The sequence below is a fragment of the Pseudorca crassidens genome, chromosome 13, assembly GCF_039906515.1.
Source record: "Pseudorca crassidens isolate mPseCra1 chromosome 13, mPseCra1.hap1, whole genome shotgun sequence".
Lineage (NCBI taxonomy): Eukaryota > Metazoa > Chordata > Mammalia > Artiodactyla > Delphinidae > Pseudorca > Pseudorca crassidens.
This window is the reverse complement of record NC_090308.1, coordinates 41,766,331-41,782,312: the sequence shown is the minus strand read 5'-3', so window position 1 is coordinate 41,782,312 and position 15,982 is coordinate 41,766,331. Positions and strand designations below refer to the sequence as shown.

At 39.8% G+C, this 15,982-nt stretch overlaps 1 protein-coding gene across 2 annotated transcripts in view; it reads left to right on the top strand.

Annotated features, from left to right (window-relative positions):
- SLC35F1 (solute carrier family 35 member F1) overlaps positions 1–15,678 on the top strand; it is a 486,239-nt gene extending 470,561 nt beyond the window's left edge. For both annotated transcript variants that reach the window (XM_067702264.1, XM_067702263.1), the window contains exon 8: positions 12,385–15,678. In XM_067702264.1, coding sequence (XP_067558365.1) covers positions 12,385–12,609 — 225 coding nt within the window. In that variant the 3' untranslated portion in view covers positions 12,610–15,678. The remainder of the gene's footprint in view (positions 1–12,384) is intronic.
- The last annotated feature ends 304 nt before the right edge of the window (positions 15,679–15,982 follow it).

Below are 15,982 nucleotides of genomic sequence, written 5' to 3'. Positions count from 1 at the left end.
AAAATTAGGAGGTCAAGTACCAACTTGTTTATGTTGATGTTTCTGTGGAGTCAGGTCTGTCTAGTTTCCTTGCCCTGAATAGCAATTGACTGAGATTCAGCAGCAATAGATCAGGACCAGGCAGAGCCTTTTGTCACAAGATCCCACTCAGGCCACAGCTTACAGCCTGCCCAGCAATGACCAGCTTCCTCTGGTCTTCTTCCTCTGATCTTCTTCTCCCCACCATTCCATTCCCAGGTTCAAGGTGTGGTCCACAGCCCTCTTATACTCACACGGCTGCTGAGAGACGTGTTTTCATTGGTGAGCTGTCCTCTCCCTCCCGGCCCAGGACACTCAGCAGACTGGCTGTGATCCACAGGGTCCACCTTTCAACCCACATATCAAGTGGGGACCCAAGAGACCTTGGGCTCCCCTTTTAGTTACAAAATCCAATTTTACCTACCCATAATATTTGGACTTAAAAACTCCACGATGGCAGCATTATCTTTAATTATGATTCATTCTTTTTTTTTGAAGAATTAATGGATTGATTCTTTTTTTTAATTAATTTATTTATTTTTGGCTGTGTTGGGTCTTCATTGCTGCGCGTGGGCTTTCTCTAGTTGCGGTGAGCAGGGGATACTTTTCATTGCGGTGCTAGGGCTTCTCATTGCTGTGGCTTCTCTTGTTGCGGAGCATGGGCTGTAGGCATGTGGACTTCAGTAGTTGTGGCTCCTGGGCTCAGTACTTGTGGCATGCGGGCTCTAGAGCTCAGGCTCAGTAGTTGTGGCACCCGGGCTTAGCTGCTCCACGAAATGTGGGATCTTCCTGGACCGGGACACGAAGCCGTGTCGCCTGCATTGGCAGGTGGATTCTTAACCACTGCGCCACCAGGGACGTCCCATGATTCATTCTTTTCTTTTTTTTTTTAACATCTTTATTGGGGTATAATTGCTTTACAATGGTGTGTTAGTTTCTGCTTTATAACAAAGTGAATCAGTCATACATAAACATATGTTCCCATATGTCTTCCCTCTTGCGTCTCCCTCCCTCCCACCCTCCCTATCCCACCCCTCCAGGCTGTCACAAAGCACCGAGCCAATATCCCTGTGCCATGCGGCTGCTTCCCCCTAGCTATCTACCTTACTACGTTTGTTAGTGTGTATATGTCCATGACTCTCTCTCGCCCTGTCACGGCTCACCCTTCCCCCTCCCCATAACCTCAAGTCCGTTCTCTAGGAGGTCTGCGTCTTTATTCCTGCTTTACCCCTAGGTTCTTCATGACATTTTTTTTCTTAAATTCCGTATATATGTGTTAGCATACAGTATTTGTCTTTTTCTTTCTGACTTACTTCACTCTGTATGACAGACTCTAGGTCTATCCACCTCATTACAAATAGCTCAATTTCGTTTCTTTTTATGGCTGAGTAATATTCCATTGTATATATGTGCCACATCTTCTTTATCCATTCATCTGATGATGGGCACTTAGGTTGTTTCCATCTCCGGGATATTGTAAATAGAGCTGCAATGAACATTTTGGTACATGACTCTTTTTGAATTTTGGTTTTCTCAGGGTATATGCCCAGTAGTGGGACTGCTGGGTCATATGGTAGTTCTATTTGTAGTTTTTTAAGGAACCTCCATACTGTTCTCCATAGTGGCTGAACCAATTCACATTCCCACCAGCAGTGCAAGAGTGTTCCCTTTTCTCCACACCCTCTCCAGCATTTATTGTTTCTAGATTTTTTGATGATGGCCATTCTGACCACTGTGAGGTGATACCTCATTGTAGTTTTGATTTGCATTTCTCTAATGAATAGTGATGTTGACCATCCTTTCATGTGTTTGTTGGCAGTCTGTATATCTTCTTTGGAGAAATGTCTATTTAGGTCTTCTGCCCATTTTTGGATTGGGTTGTTTGTTTTCTTGTTATTGAGCTGCATGAGCTGCTTGTAAATTTTGGAGATTAATCCTTTGTCGGTTGTTTCATTTGCAAATATTTTCTCCCATTCTGAGGGTTGTCTTTTGGTCTTGTTTATGGTTTCCTTTGCTGTGCAAAAGCTTTGAAGTCTCATTAAGTCCCATTTGTTTATTTTTGTTTTTATTTCCATTACTCTAGGAGGTGGGTCAGAAAGGATCTTGCTGTGATTTATGTCATAGAGTGTTCTGCCTATGTTTTCCTCTAAGAGTTTGATAGTTTCTGGCCTTACATTTAGGTCTTTAATCCATTTTGAGCTTATTTTTGTATATGGTGTTAGGGAGTGATCTAATCTCATACTTTTACATGTACCTGTCCAGTTTTCCCAGCACCACTTATTGAAGAGGCTGTCCTTTCTCCACTGTACATTACTGCCACCTTTATCAAAGATAAGGTATCCATATGTGCATGGGTTTATCTCTGGGCTTTCTATCCTGTTCCATTGATCTATCTTTCTGTTTTTGTGCCAGTACCATACCGTCTTGATAACTGTAGCTTTGTAATATAGTCTGAAGTCAGGGAGCCTGATTCCTCCAGTTCCTTCTTTCGTTCTCAAGATTGCTTTGGCTATTCGGGGTCTTTTGTGTTTCCATACATTTTGCAAAATTTTTTGTTCTAGTTCTGTGAAAAATGCCAGTGGTAGTTTGATAGGGATTGCATTGAATCTGTAGATTGCTTTGGGTAGTAGAGTCATTTTCACAATGTTGATTCTTCCAATCCAAGAACATGGTATATGTCTCCATCTATTTGTATCATCTTTAATTTCTTTCATCAGTGTCTTATAATTTTCTGCATACAGGTCTTTTGTCTCCTTAGGTAGGTTTATTCCTAGATATTTTATTCTTTTTGTTGCAGTGGTAAATGGGAGTGTTTTCTTGATTTCACTTTCAGATTTTTCATCATTAGTATATAGGAATGCCAGAGATTTCTGTGCATTAATTTTGTATCCTGCCACTTTACCAAATTCATTGATTAGCTCTAGTAGTTTTCTGGTAGCATCTTTAGGGTTCTCTACGTATAGGATCATGTCATCTGCAAACAGTGACAGCTTTACTTCTTCTTTTCCGATTTGGATTCCTTTTATTTCCTTTTCTTCTCTGATTGCTGTGGCTAAAACTTCCAAAACTATGTTGAATAAGAGTGGTGAGAGTGGGCAACCTTGTCTTCTTCCTGATCTTAGTGGAAATGCTTTCAGTTTTTCACCATTGAGGATGATGTTGGCTGTGGGCTTGTCATATATGGCCTTTATTATGTTGAGGAAAGTTCCCTCTATGCCTACTTTCTGGAGGGTTTTTATCATAAATGGGTGTTGAATTTTGTCAAAAGCTTTCTCTGCATCTATTGAGATGATCATATGGTTTTTCTCCCTCAATTTGTTAATATGGTGTATCACATTGATAGATTTGCTTATATTGAAGAATCCTTGCATTCCTGGAATAAACCCCACTTGGTCATGGTGTATGATCCTTTTAATGTGCTGTTGGATTCTGTTTGCTAGTATTTTGTTGGATTCTGTTTGCTAGAGGATTTTTGCATCTATGTTCATCAGTGATATTGGCCTGTAGTTTTCTTTCTTTGTGACATCCTTGTCTGGTTTTGGTATCAAGGTGATGGTGGCCTCGTAGAAGGAGTTTGGGAGTGTTCCTCCCTCTGCTATATTTTGGAAGAGTTTGAGAAGGATAGGTGTTAGCTCTTCTCTAAATGTTTGATAGAATTCGCCTGTGAAGCCATCTGGTCCTGGGCTTTTGTTTGTTGGAAGATTTTTAATCACAGTTTCAATTTCAGTGCTTGTGATTGGTCTGTTCATATTTTCTATTTCTTCCTGATTCAGTCTTGGCAGGTTGTGCATTTCTAAGAATTTGTCCATTTCTTCCAGATTGTCCATTTTATTGGCATAGAGTTGCTCGTAGTAATCTCTCATGATCTCTTTTATTTCTGCAGTGTCAGTTGTTACCTCTCCTTTTTCCTTTCTAATTCTATTGATTTGAGTCTTCTCCCTTTTTTTCTTGATGAGTCTGGCTAGTGGTTTATCTATTTTGTTTATCTTCTCAAAGAACCAGCTTTTAGTTTTATTGATCTTTGCTATTGTTTCCTTCATTTCTTTTTCATTTATTTCTGATCTGATTTTTATGATTTCTTTCCTTCTGCTAGCTTTCGGGTATTTTTGTTCTTCTTTCTCTAATTGCTTGAGGTGCAAGGTTAGGTTGTTTATTCGAGATGTTTCCTGCTTCTTAAGGTGGGCTTGTATTGCTATAAACTTCCCCCTTAAAACTGCTTTTGCTGCTTCCCACAGGTTTTGGGTCGTTGTGTCTCCATTGTCATTTGTTTCTAGGTATTTTTTGATTTCCTCTTTGATTTCTTCAGTGATCACTTCATTATTAAGTAGTGTATTGTTTAGCCTCCATGTGTTTGTATTTTTTACAGATCTTTTCCTGTAATTGATATCTAGTCTCATGGCGTTGTGGTCAGAAAAGATACTTGATACAATTTCAATTTTCTTAAATTTACCAAGGCTTGATTTGTGACCCAAGATATGATCTATCCTGGAGAATGTTCCATGAGCACTTGGGAAAAATGTGTATTCTGTTGTTTTTGGATGGAGTGTCCTATAAATATCAATTAAGTCCATCTTGTTTAATGTATCATTTAAAGCTTGTGTTTCCTTATTTATTTTCATTTTGGATGATCTGTCCATAGGTGAAAGTGGGGTGTTTAAGTCCCCTACTATGAATGTGTTACTGTCGATTTCCCCTTTTATGGCTGTTAGTATTTGCCTTATGTATTGAGGTGCTCCTATGTTGGGTGCATAAATATTTACAATTGTTATATCTTCTTCTTGGATCGATCCCTTGATCATTATGTAGTGTCCTTCTTTGTCTCTTTTAATAGTCCTTATTTTAAAGTCTATTTTGTCTGATATGAGAATTGCTACTCCAGCTTTCTTTTGGTTTCCATTTGCATGGAATATCTTTCTCCATCCCCTTACTTTCAGTCTGTATGTGTCTCTAGGTCTGAAGTGGGTCTCTTGTAGACAGCATATATAAGGGTCTTGTTTTTGTATCCATTCAGCTAATCTGTGTCTTTTGGTGGGAGCATTTAGTCCATTTACATTTAAGGTAATTATCATTATGTATGTTCCTATTCCCATTTTCTAAATTGTTTTGGGTTCGTTATTATAGGTCTTTTCCTTCTCTTGTGTTTCTTGCCTATAGAAGATCCTTTAGCATTTGTTGTAAAGCTGGTTTGGTGGTGCTGAACTCTCTCAGCTTTTGCTTGTCTGTAAAGGTTTTAATTTCTCCATCAAATCTGAATGAGATCCTTGCTGGGTAGAGTAGTCTTGGCTGCAGGTTTTTCTCCTTCATCACTTTCAGTATGTCCTGCCACTCCCTTCTGGCTTGTAGTGTTTCTGCTGAGAGATCAGCTGTTAACCTTATGGGGATTCCCTTATGTGTTATTTGTTGTTTTTCCTTTGCTGCTTTTAATATGCTTTCTTTGTATTTAATTTTTGACAGTTTGATTAATATGTGTCTTGGCGTATTTCTCCTTGGATTTATCCTGTATGGGACTCTCTGTGCTTCCTGGACTTGATTAACTATTTCCTTTCCCGTATTAGGGAAGTTTTCAAGTATAATCTCTTCAAATATTTTCTCAGTCCCTTTCTTTTTCTCTTCTTCTTCTGGAACCCCTATAATTCGAATGTTGGTGCGTTTAACGTTGTCCCAGAGGTCTCTGAGACTGTCCTCAGTTCTTTTCATTCTTTTTTCTTTATTCTGCTCTGCAGTAGTTATTTCCACTATTTTATCTTCCAGGTCACTTATCCGTTCTTCTGTCTCAGTTATTCTGCTATTGATCCCATCTAGAGTACTTTTAATTTCATTTATTGTGTTGTTCATCGTTGCTTGTTTCATCTTTAGTTCTTCTAGGTCCTTGTTAACTGATTCTTGCATTTTGTCCATTCTCTTGTCCATTCTATCTCCAAGATTTCGGATCAACCTTACTATCATTATTCTGAATTCTTTTTCAGGTAGACTGCCTATTTCCTCTTCATTTGTTAGGTCTGGTGCATTTTTATCTTGCTCCTTTATCTGCTGTGTGTTTTTCTGTCTTCTCATTTTGCTTATCTTACTGTGTTTGGGGTCTTCTTTTTGCAGGCTGCAGGTTCGTAGTTCCTCCTGTTTTTGATGTCTGTCTCCAGTGGCTAAGGTTGGTTCAGTGGGTTGTGTAGGCTTCCTGGTGGAGGGGACTAGTGCCTGTGTTGTGGTGGATGAGGCTGGATCTTGTCTCTCTAGTGGGCAGGTTCACGTCTGGTGGTGTGTTTTGGGGTGTCTGTGGCCTTATTATGATTTTAGGCAGCCTCTCTGCTAATGGGTGGGGTTGTGTTCCTGTTTTGCTAGTTGTTTGGCATAGGTTTTCCAGCACTGTGGCTTGCTGGTCGTTGAGTGAAGCTGGGTGCTGGTGTTAAGATGGAGGTCTCTGGGAGATTTTCGCCGTTTGATATTATGTGGAGCTGGGAGGTCTCTTGTTGACCAGTGTCCTGAAGTTGGCTCTCCTACCTCAGGGGCAGAGCCCTGCCTCCTGGCTGGAGCACCAAGAGCTTTTCATCCACATGGCAGAGGAAACAGCTGAGCCACCACTCCCGATTCATTCTTTTAATTGGTATTTTGCTTAACTTTGTCACTGATGTGTCTTTAAATTACCCTGGTACCTAAGATCTCCAAACTCTGTAATCTGATTCTGTTTGAAACAGAATTGGGCTTATTTATTCCTTTTAGTCTAGAAATCTTGGTTAGATGTGCCAGTTGATTTGGCTTTATATGTGCATTTTATATCATGGAGTGTGGTAGTACAGGGGAGAAGACACTTTGTTTTACACTGCAGAGAATTCAGGACAGTTTCCCAAATTTAATTAAAAGTCTAATTTTTCCCAGGCATAACTTGCTGCTGAAATTGCCAGGCCAGTCTCTCTACATGGAAATTCTTCCCAGCAGCTCTTGAACCTCACCTTTACCAGCCTGTGCATATAACCTTGGGAATGACCAGTCACTGCTTTCATGGTTCTTCTTACCCATGATTGCATTGACTTCTGAAGCAACTGCTAAATTTGTAGACTCCCAGACTCTACCTTCTCAGATGTTTTCTGCTAAAGAGTTTAAAATGTGGAAAGGTTTGATTACATCTGTGTCTGTTTAAAAGAATAAACTTGAATAAGAACTAGAAAGGAAATCATTATTGTGGCCACATGTCCTTTGTATACGTGAACTCCTTCCACGTCAAAAGCCATGTCTAAGGCAAATTAGAAATATCCTTCAATTTATTTCTGAGAAGCTTCCTTATGCAGTTGAGAGACCAGTTTCAACTCCTTTGCTCACCTGCTATACATGAGAAGCCTTCAGGGGTGGTGTTCTTTCAGGCTACTCAGCTTCTCTCAAGAAAAGTTCAGAAGGCGGATCCTATCAGGTCAGCAGTAGTGGCTCACAGACGTGCGTGCGTGCGTGCGTGCGTGCGTGTGTGTGTGTATATACACTAAAAGAGAGAGACAAAGAGAGAAAAATACGTGCTGGGTAAATTTAGAAAAGAATTATATGGGAGAAGGGGGCTCTCCAAGTTTTTCAGTCCTGTTTCCTCCTAGCTATTGAGAAATTTTCTTTGCCTGTATCTTCTTTCTAATTTGACCTTATTTTCTCCCTCCTTCCAATTATATTTTCTCTGAGCTTCCTTAGCTCTCCAAGTTAGACCTAAATTGGATTTAAATCTAAATCTCCCCTTCTTCTCAGATAACTTCAGGAGCTTTACCCAAGTCTCATTCCCCTGAACCCCACTTTCCTAGCAAACCCACCAACTGCTCTTTTCCATGTCTTTCTTCCACCTCTCACAAGCGACATCGTTTCTGATTCCAACGAACCTTTGTTTTTCTTGGTGACAGAACTGCCATACATCTCTCTTTAAGAACTAAGAGAATCTTTTAACTTTTCATTACCTATTAAATCAAAATTAGTTCTGGTCATTAATAGGCCCAAGTGGAGTCACTGAGCAGAAGCAGCCAGTCTAACATCAGGAACCTTGTAAAAGCCATGTCACACAGAGGCACACACCATAAAAGGCCTCTTTTAACGTGCACTGTCCGGGAAAGAAGGAAAAACCAGGCCCTCCATGTAGAGGCAGTTGGTACACACATTCAGTGAAAGTAGAGCTTTAACCCACAGTCACTTCATGCCCTACCTCACGCCTCTCTGCGGTGGCCCACGTTCTCCTCTGCTTACCCCTGCCATCTTTTAGTCAACCCAAAAAAGAATACCTCCCTTAAAAACTGCCCTCTTCCCCACATAGTATAGTTGATATATTTGTAAATATACTTTGAAATGGCTTTCAAACCATGTGGTTTTCTACTTGTATAGATTTAGGCCCATTCAAGTCATTCGTTTATTAAAACTCGACTTAGATGTTTAATACCAAAACTAAAATGAAAATTTGGTCTGTCCCTAACTGATGTGCTGAATGTCCCATTCGCTAACTAGTAATTATATTGAGATGCCAGCTGGCTAAGAGCTAGGTTTCATCCCTAGTGGGAGGTTAAAGAGCTTGGTGCAGATTTATCATCAGTCTTCCAAGCCACCCCATTCTGAATGATGGCTCGTGTCCCAGTCAGATTGCTTTAAGCAACACGCAGACATTCTCCTTATGTACAGCAACTGCTTTCTGATCCTTGCTAGCAGTGAGACCTGTCAAGATGGAAAAAGGCAAGAGAAAAGTCAGTCGTGTGTACAGTGGGGTAGTGAGAAAGGGTGCATCCTTTTTCAGCTTCTCAAAATTACAAGTCAGATAAAATGCAGGCAAAAGTGCAGCACCAAACACACAGCATCTTCTGATGGGCTACAGTTGACTGCAGTGAGGACCACGGAGTACACTTCAGACAGCAGCCCGTATTCTTAAAGGGAGGCAGCAAACCTCTACCTGAGACTCACCTTATCTGTCACCGGGAGATGGCTTTCCAGGAACTAGGCATGAGTATTTCTTTGCAGTAAACAAATTAAGCAGCCTAGAATATACAGAATTTTGGTTTGATTGATTGGTGTTTTTAAATAATTGCCCTGTCAGGATAAGTGCAGCTTCCAGAGCTGAGGGTCATCCAATTAGTTACCCCTGTTAAATCTTCTTTTTTCTTGTCAATCTATAAAGAGGAGAAAAATGAAACTTTTTCTTACTTTTTAAAATACAAAGCCTTTCTGTAATTATTTTTAACATTCAGTATTTCTCCAGATTAATCTAATGCTTGCGTTACTGCTCCCATTTTAGGTTTGTGTGTTAAATGAAAACGTTCTCTACCGACTATTAATAAAACCCCTTGGGTGACTTCCAAGATGCCTCTGTCATATAAAATTCCATTCTGTCTGTATTTTGAACAATTTTAGAGTGAATTCTGTATGATTAAATGGAAATGCATTGTAAGTAAGGTATGTGTTGTCATTCTAAAGCTGTGTCCCAGGAAAACAGTTTGTAGTGGTTTTATCACTCAACCTGATAGTTCCATGCCCCAAAAATGATTGATTCAGGTATTATTTTTTACACTGACAAAGGCATTAGCTTTACAAAAAATGGCTATTAAAATCTTTGTCATATTGATCAAGTCAGAATATAGGAGCCAAAAGTAGAAATTGAGAGGAATTCAAATCCTTCTCATACCCTGTATCAGATCCTTTCCTGTCTCTACATTATTTCAGTTGCCAAATCCTGTCCACCCCAAGTTTATGAAACTTCCTCTGCCAGTCCTCTGGTCAGCAGCCTACAATCTTCTACCCAGACTCTTGCCTTCTACATTGCTCCTCCCAATTCATCATCACTCTCCTCTAACTGATCACAGGTTTGAAGATGACTTTTGGAGTCAATGATTAAGGATCAGTGCTATGACTTCCCTTTCAAGGAGTCTTTGTTTAGCATTTTATGTATGAGAGATGACGTTGGATTGAGTTGAAAGCTAAAACATTTGAAATACACTATTGGTACAGGCTGATGTTTTTATGGTTTCTTTCTTTCGTATGAAACTTTAATTAAATTCATTAATTCATTCAAAATGTAAACAAAGAGCAAATAACACTTAGTAGATGCCTACACTATGCCAGGCTCTGCACTTGACACTGGTCAAGAAAGACAGAGTCCCATAGTCAAGGGACTATAGGAGAAAGGCAATTTCATCAATGATCATATAAGAGTATTGTAACAGTCTTATATGTAAGGTCATTGATGATAAGATAGTGCTGTAATAATAATAACAATGGAGCCAATGTAGGTTGAACACTCACTGCAAGGTAGGCAGTAGGATGAGTGCTTCACGTGCTTTACCTAATTTTATCTTTATAACAACTCTATAGAGTAGGTACAATTATTATCCCCACTGTACGGATAAGGAAACTTGGACCTTGAAAAAAGTTGTCCACAATGACAGCCAGAGAGGAGTGGGGCTAGATTTGAATCCTGTTTGTGGTTATAATGCAGTTCTAATCTCAGAGCCCCATTCTTAATCGCTCGACCTTCATCTGCTGCAACAGGGGCGGCCTCACACCCAAGACCTGAAAAGTTCTCACTGGAAACTGGAGGTGCATGAGGGGATTTTTGAAAATGAGAGTCACTAACAAAATATTTGAAATGTTGCTAATGTTAGGAACAAACTCATTTCATTTGCCAAAGTTTCAGGTAAAGGATGAAGCTCTTGAATGTAGAACTTCAGGAAGCAAATTTGGGGGTAAATAAGTTTTCTGAGATCATATACAGCAGTCCTGAGTTAGTGGTTTTCTTTTGCTACCATTTTGTTTGACAAACAAAATCATAAAGAAAAAAATTATTTTCACTGGGAAAAACTGAATTAATCAAGCTAATTAAGTGAAGCTGTTACAAGCTGAGTCTAGTATACAAATCCATCTGAGAAAGTATTATCATATGAGTGTGAAGGATAAAGGACTTATAGGACAGGGTGAGGAGTGCTGTAGAAAATCAGAAAGTGATCTTTAGTCTTAACTACCTTGCTGCTGCTAAAGAAAGAGACAGAGAGACAGAGAGGTAAAAAACAAAACAAAACAAAACATCATAGCAGGAGCTTTTAACCACAGGAATATTTTTTCTGAGTGCCATTTTCAAAACCGCCTTTCCTATTATTGAGCATCATAGCCACCTTTTAACTCTTTATTATAAAATTGCAACTTAACTTTATAGACTCTCTGGATCCTTTTCCTGTTTTCCTTTCTTCCAGCTTCCAATTAATTTTTGTCTTTTTTTTTTTTTTTTTTTTTACCAGTTTTTAGTTCTTTGACAGTATGAGCATAAAAAATAAAATAGGAAAATCAAATTGATCCTTTTTTCCCAAAAGGATGGATGCAAGATGTAGTCAAGACTGGGACAACAGCTGTCAACTACAATGGGAGTTGGTAGGCCATAAGTGCATTGCATTGTTTTAATCTATCTGTACCTCTGTTTCTCCACTGAGACTATTAAGTCCTTGATGGTAAGGACCATATATTTTCATTTCTCTTTCCCCAGCACATAGTTCAAAGTTTAATACAGAGAAGACATAGAAGAAAACTATTGGTTGAATGAAGGAGTGAATGAATGTATGAAACAGAAATGGAAACACTCATACTGTTACCTCCCTCTCCCCCACTAACTACTCAAGTAATTCCAGAATAACTACTCAAGAAGGCCCAGAAGGTGTAGTTTTTTCCAAAAACGTATGTAAATTCTCGGGGAAGTTGTATACACCAATATTTTCTATTTTTTCACCACAACACTCTATATGAGTTGTCGAGCAGTAGTTTAGGAACAGAACACTATATATCCATCCCTATTTGGTTTTGTTTTTAGATTAATGGAGCAAGAATGAAATGTTATACTATTTCTTTCTATCCAAGGATAATCTAATCTTGCAAAGACAGTTACCAAAGTCAATAACAATTCCTACTCAGAAGACAAAGTGTCTGAATTGGATTAAGGTGAAACAAAAGTGCCTGATGCAGCTGTGTCAGTGAGGGACTCAGTGTTTATGGCTTCATTACAACCTTAAGTGGAATATCTCTATTTCTTCCGTGTTTAATGAAGTCACAAACAACCAACTCTTTGTTGAGTGATATTGGAGAGTATTTGCTTTTAACTTGTATTTTAATTCGTGATTAACTAACTCTCTCTCACATCAGGTACTCAGATGGGTGCTTTAGGGAATATTAGCTGAGTGTTCCTCTGTGTTAGCCACAGAGTCAAGAAAAAAGATAAGGAGAATCAGTAAAACCAAGACAGGGTAGAAGAGAACATTCACCTTCCATCAAGATCCTTGGCCGACTCATCAAGCTGCCCGTCACGGCTCCGCTCCCGTCTCTGTGCCTCATTCATGGGTAAGTGCTTCTGCTCTGGCTGCTAAGTGACTTGGCTGTTGTGTTGTTTAGTTTTCAGGACTTTATCTCCTGTCTTTCTTCACCATCCTCCTCGGCCTGGTGCTCTACTCCTCCACCTCCACATACATAGCCCAGGACCCCCGCGTTTACAAGCAGTTCCGCAATCCTTCGGGACCCGTCGTGGACTTACCAGCCACAGCTCAGGTGGAGCCTTCAGTCACCTATACCAGCCTGGGCCAGGAGACTGAAGACGAGCCCCACGTTCGTGTGGCCTAGGATGACACCCTCCCAGCCCACTGAGGACACCTCCGCGGCCGTGTGTCCGCCCGTCATCTCTGTTTTGTACATAGAGAAAGGTATTTATTAGGTGCGGTTTACACAGGTGGACTGCAAGGTAGCGAATCTGAAAGCCTGTAAAAGGCATAAGCTAAACATCCCTGGAGACACAGGCTCTGATCCACCTGACCTGGGGAGATGCCTAGCTAGTGTGTATCCGGGTCACAACCCCCCTGCATTAATTACTGTGAAAATGTTTGAATCAAAAGCAAGTATTATTGTTTGTATTATTACGGTTACTGTTACTACACCGACTTCCAGGAGGAGCTTTTGTACTCCTGATGGAACTCTCACCAGACCCACTCACATGTAGTTAACATCAATCCCACTTTTCTATGGCAAGTCACTTTTTAAGAATCACACTTTATTTTTGTGCACAGTCTCCGAGTGCTGCATGCCACAGGAGCTCCACCCTATGACGCTTCCTTATCCTAGGGACCTGGGGGCTCGCAGTTTCCTCTGTTACCTGTTGGATTGCCTGCTCAATATGTATTTTGTGCTGTGACCCTTGTGGGGAGTGGCAACAGACCATATAATTCTCTATTCTAGGAATAGATATAAAACAAACATTTTAGCCTTTTTATATTTCAATCTCTGATTACTCCAGGCCATTGCCTTTCTGTTGTGCCACATGATTCTGCTAATCAAGTCCCTGTAATAACAGGATAAGGAAAGTTCCGTTTCTGCAGCTTATGGGAAACCCCAGAAATAATATTATTTGTGCTTAGGGCAATACATTTTTTTAAATCTTTCTGCTCCTCCCTATGTTCCCTCTTCAAAAACTATATTGGTTTTCCTTTTTCCCCCTAGATTCCTTTAGTGATAATATGGAAATCAATCAAGGCATTGGAAAAAGCCATGGTCCTCTGCCCTCTTGTGTGACACCCTTTTTGAAATACACCAGCATGGGAAATTACCTTTACTGTGGAGTGTCATTGGTTGTTTGGCCTCCCAACAAAGTCAGGGTGCTGGTGTGGAACAGTCTCTGACGATCGTTTGATTGAACTGGCCATTCTGTAGTGGTAAAAATGCCACCAATGAAAAAGTCTGGCACTGTGGTCATATTTGGCATCCATTCAATAGCGGAATATATCACACAACATTCTTACGGATACAGAGAATATTACAGGGTCCTGATAAGGCTTTGAGGGGTGTGTCACCGGTCTAATTTTGTTGCCCTTAAAATAGCCCTTTCTTCAAACACAGAAAATCAAGAAACACCACAAACCTCTATGATTTACAATAGATTCTACATGTCAGTATGTGCAATAGTCTTTACCTTTGGCTGGCTTCAATACAATTCGAAAAGATCCTCGATAGAGTTACAGGGTTTGTAAAGGGAAAATAAATGTTTGTTTGGGGCAATTCAAATCAATACATCTTAAGCAAGCAAAGCAAAACATCAGAGGGGTCTCTGTAAGGTAGAGAACAGATCGCAGCTTAGTCAGGATTTCCGTAGTAGCCTGAACAAGGCCTAAATACGGCTGGCAGAAGCATCCCATGCTGTCCGCCAGCACCCATGTGACACTTCTGCCTGCCCTCTACCCCAGGACAGGTAGTCCTGCCCTTGGAGTTGGAGCAGACAAACTATCTTTTCTGACATGCAGATTTTATGCTCATCTCTGTTCAATCCCCTTAGTAACACGTTTTATTTTCAGTGAAAAAAAAAATCACCATTAAAGCTATATCAAGTTAAAAGAGCTTTGCCAATGTTTGCTCTCTGCTACCTTTTAAACCAATTAAATACCTTTCTCTGATATTTTGTCCATTCAGATCTGAAGACCTTTAAAGACTGTGGTTTTATTTTTGTGTTTACATTCCTTTGGTTTGCATAATTTGCTTGATTTATTGCATTCTTAGTATTTATTTTAAGCCAAATGTTTTCGTCTTTTTTATTCATTTTTATGACCCTAATTTGTAGACGCTTAGTAAAGTCTTATGAGAAATAAGTGGATGAAAGTATTTCCAAGTCGACTCGGTGGACTGGGAATTTTTTTCAAATTTAAATTTCAAAAGGGTTTGCCAATCAGTGGATGGCTACAAGTTGCCATCTGAATTATTTTCTAGGATATTGTAATTGACTCCACTGTATGGAAACCAAGTGTGAATGTTAAGGTGAATTCACTGTATACCTTTTACCATTCAATGTCCTTGTACACAAGATTTTCATGTCACTGGGGTAGCTCACTGTGTTGGTTCTTCTCCATTTATTTAGAAAGGCTGATAATGTACTGAATTGTCTGAGATCAGGAGTTCCAGATTGACCCTTCGGGGAAAAAAGAAAATCGCAAGAAACAAACTTTTTTTCCGTGTAAAAACATCGATCCTTTGGGAGTGGGGTGGGAAATGGGGGTAGGACATCATAAACTCTAGCTGTTTGAGTTTCTGAAATTTCATAACCTCAGTAGACACCAGCAAAAATTTCAGCTTTTCAATCCACCACCAACCACTCTCTCCTCCACACATGAGACTTTAGCAATTTGTCTAGAATTTGGTTGGGTAAGCAAACCTTAGCTCTCCTAAGTGGTGGTCCTCACTTACTCAATGACAACTTGCACTGGGGATACTGCTCGCCTTGGTCACACTTTCCCACAGCTCCGAACTCTGAAATACACAACCAGGTAGAACAAGCAATGGAAAAATTTACACCACTGTGTCCCATGAAAATGTTTCAATGTTTAGTTTAGGTATTGCTAACTTGTGCTATTAACCTTCTGACAAGCAGTGTAGTATTTGTTTTGGGTTTGTTTTTGATTTGTAACCATTCAGTAGTCCCCAGCTAGCTACCAGTACAGATTTTACCCCATGGGTAGGATTCTACTGTCAAGCCACATAACAAAGCACACTAATCCAGACACTGCAAATGGAAAATATGAACCAAAAAGGAAATTGACACCGATAAGTTGAACAAACTCTCCATTTTTGATATTTGCATGCTCCCCTATGGACTGGCTGTGGCAATGTAATGCCTGTATAATGTTTTCAAATAAAAATAAATGCTTTATGAAAGCACAGAGTTCTCGGTTTTCTTGAGTGTTTGTCTGCACTATGACAACCAGGGAAGCAGCTCCTGTGGGATGCTAGAAATAGCAACGAAAGTAGATAGCAGGGTACATGTCAAAATAAAAACCAGAAAGAAAATATTTCCAAATTAGGAAGGGCACAGTTGGTCTCAGAGCTGTAGCTTCGAAAAGCCAAATTAAACACATTTGTAATTTGCAAAATTAATTATTTATCTAGGTACTTAAGAAGGCTCTGGGGCTACAACCTCCAAGCCCACATTTAAAACACATGTAGGACAATTATAAATTTA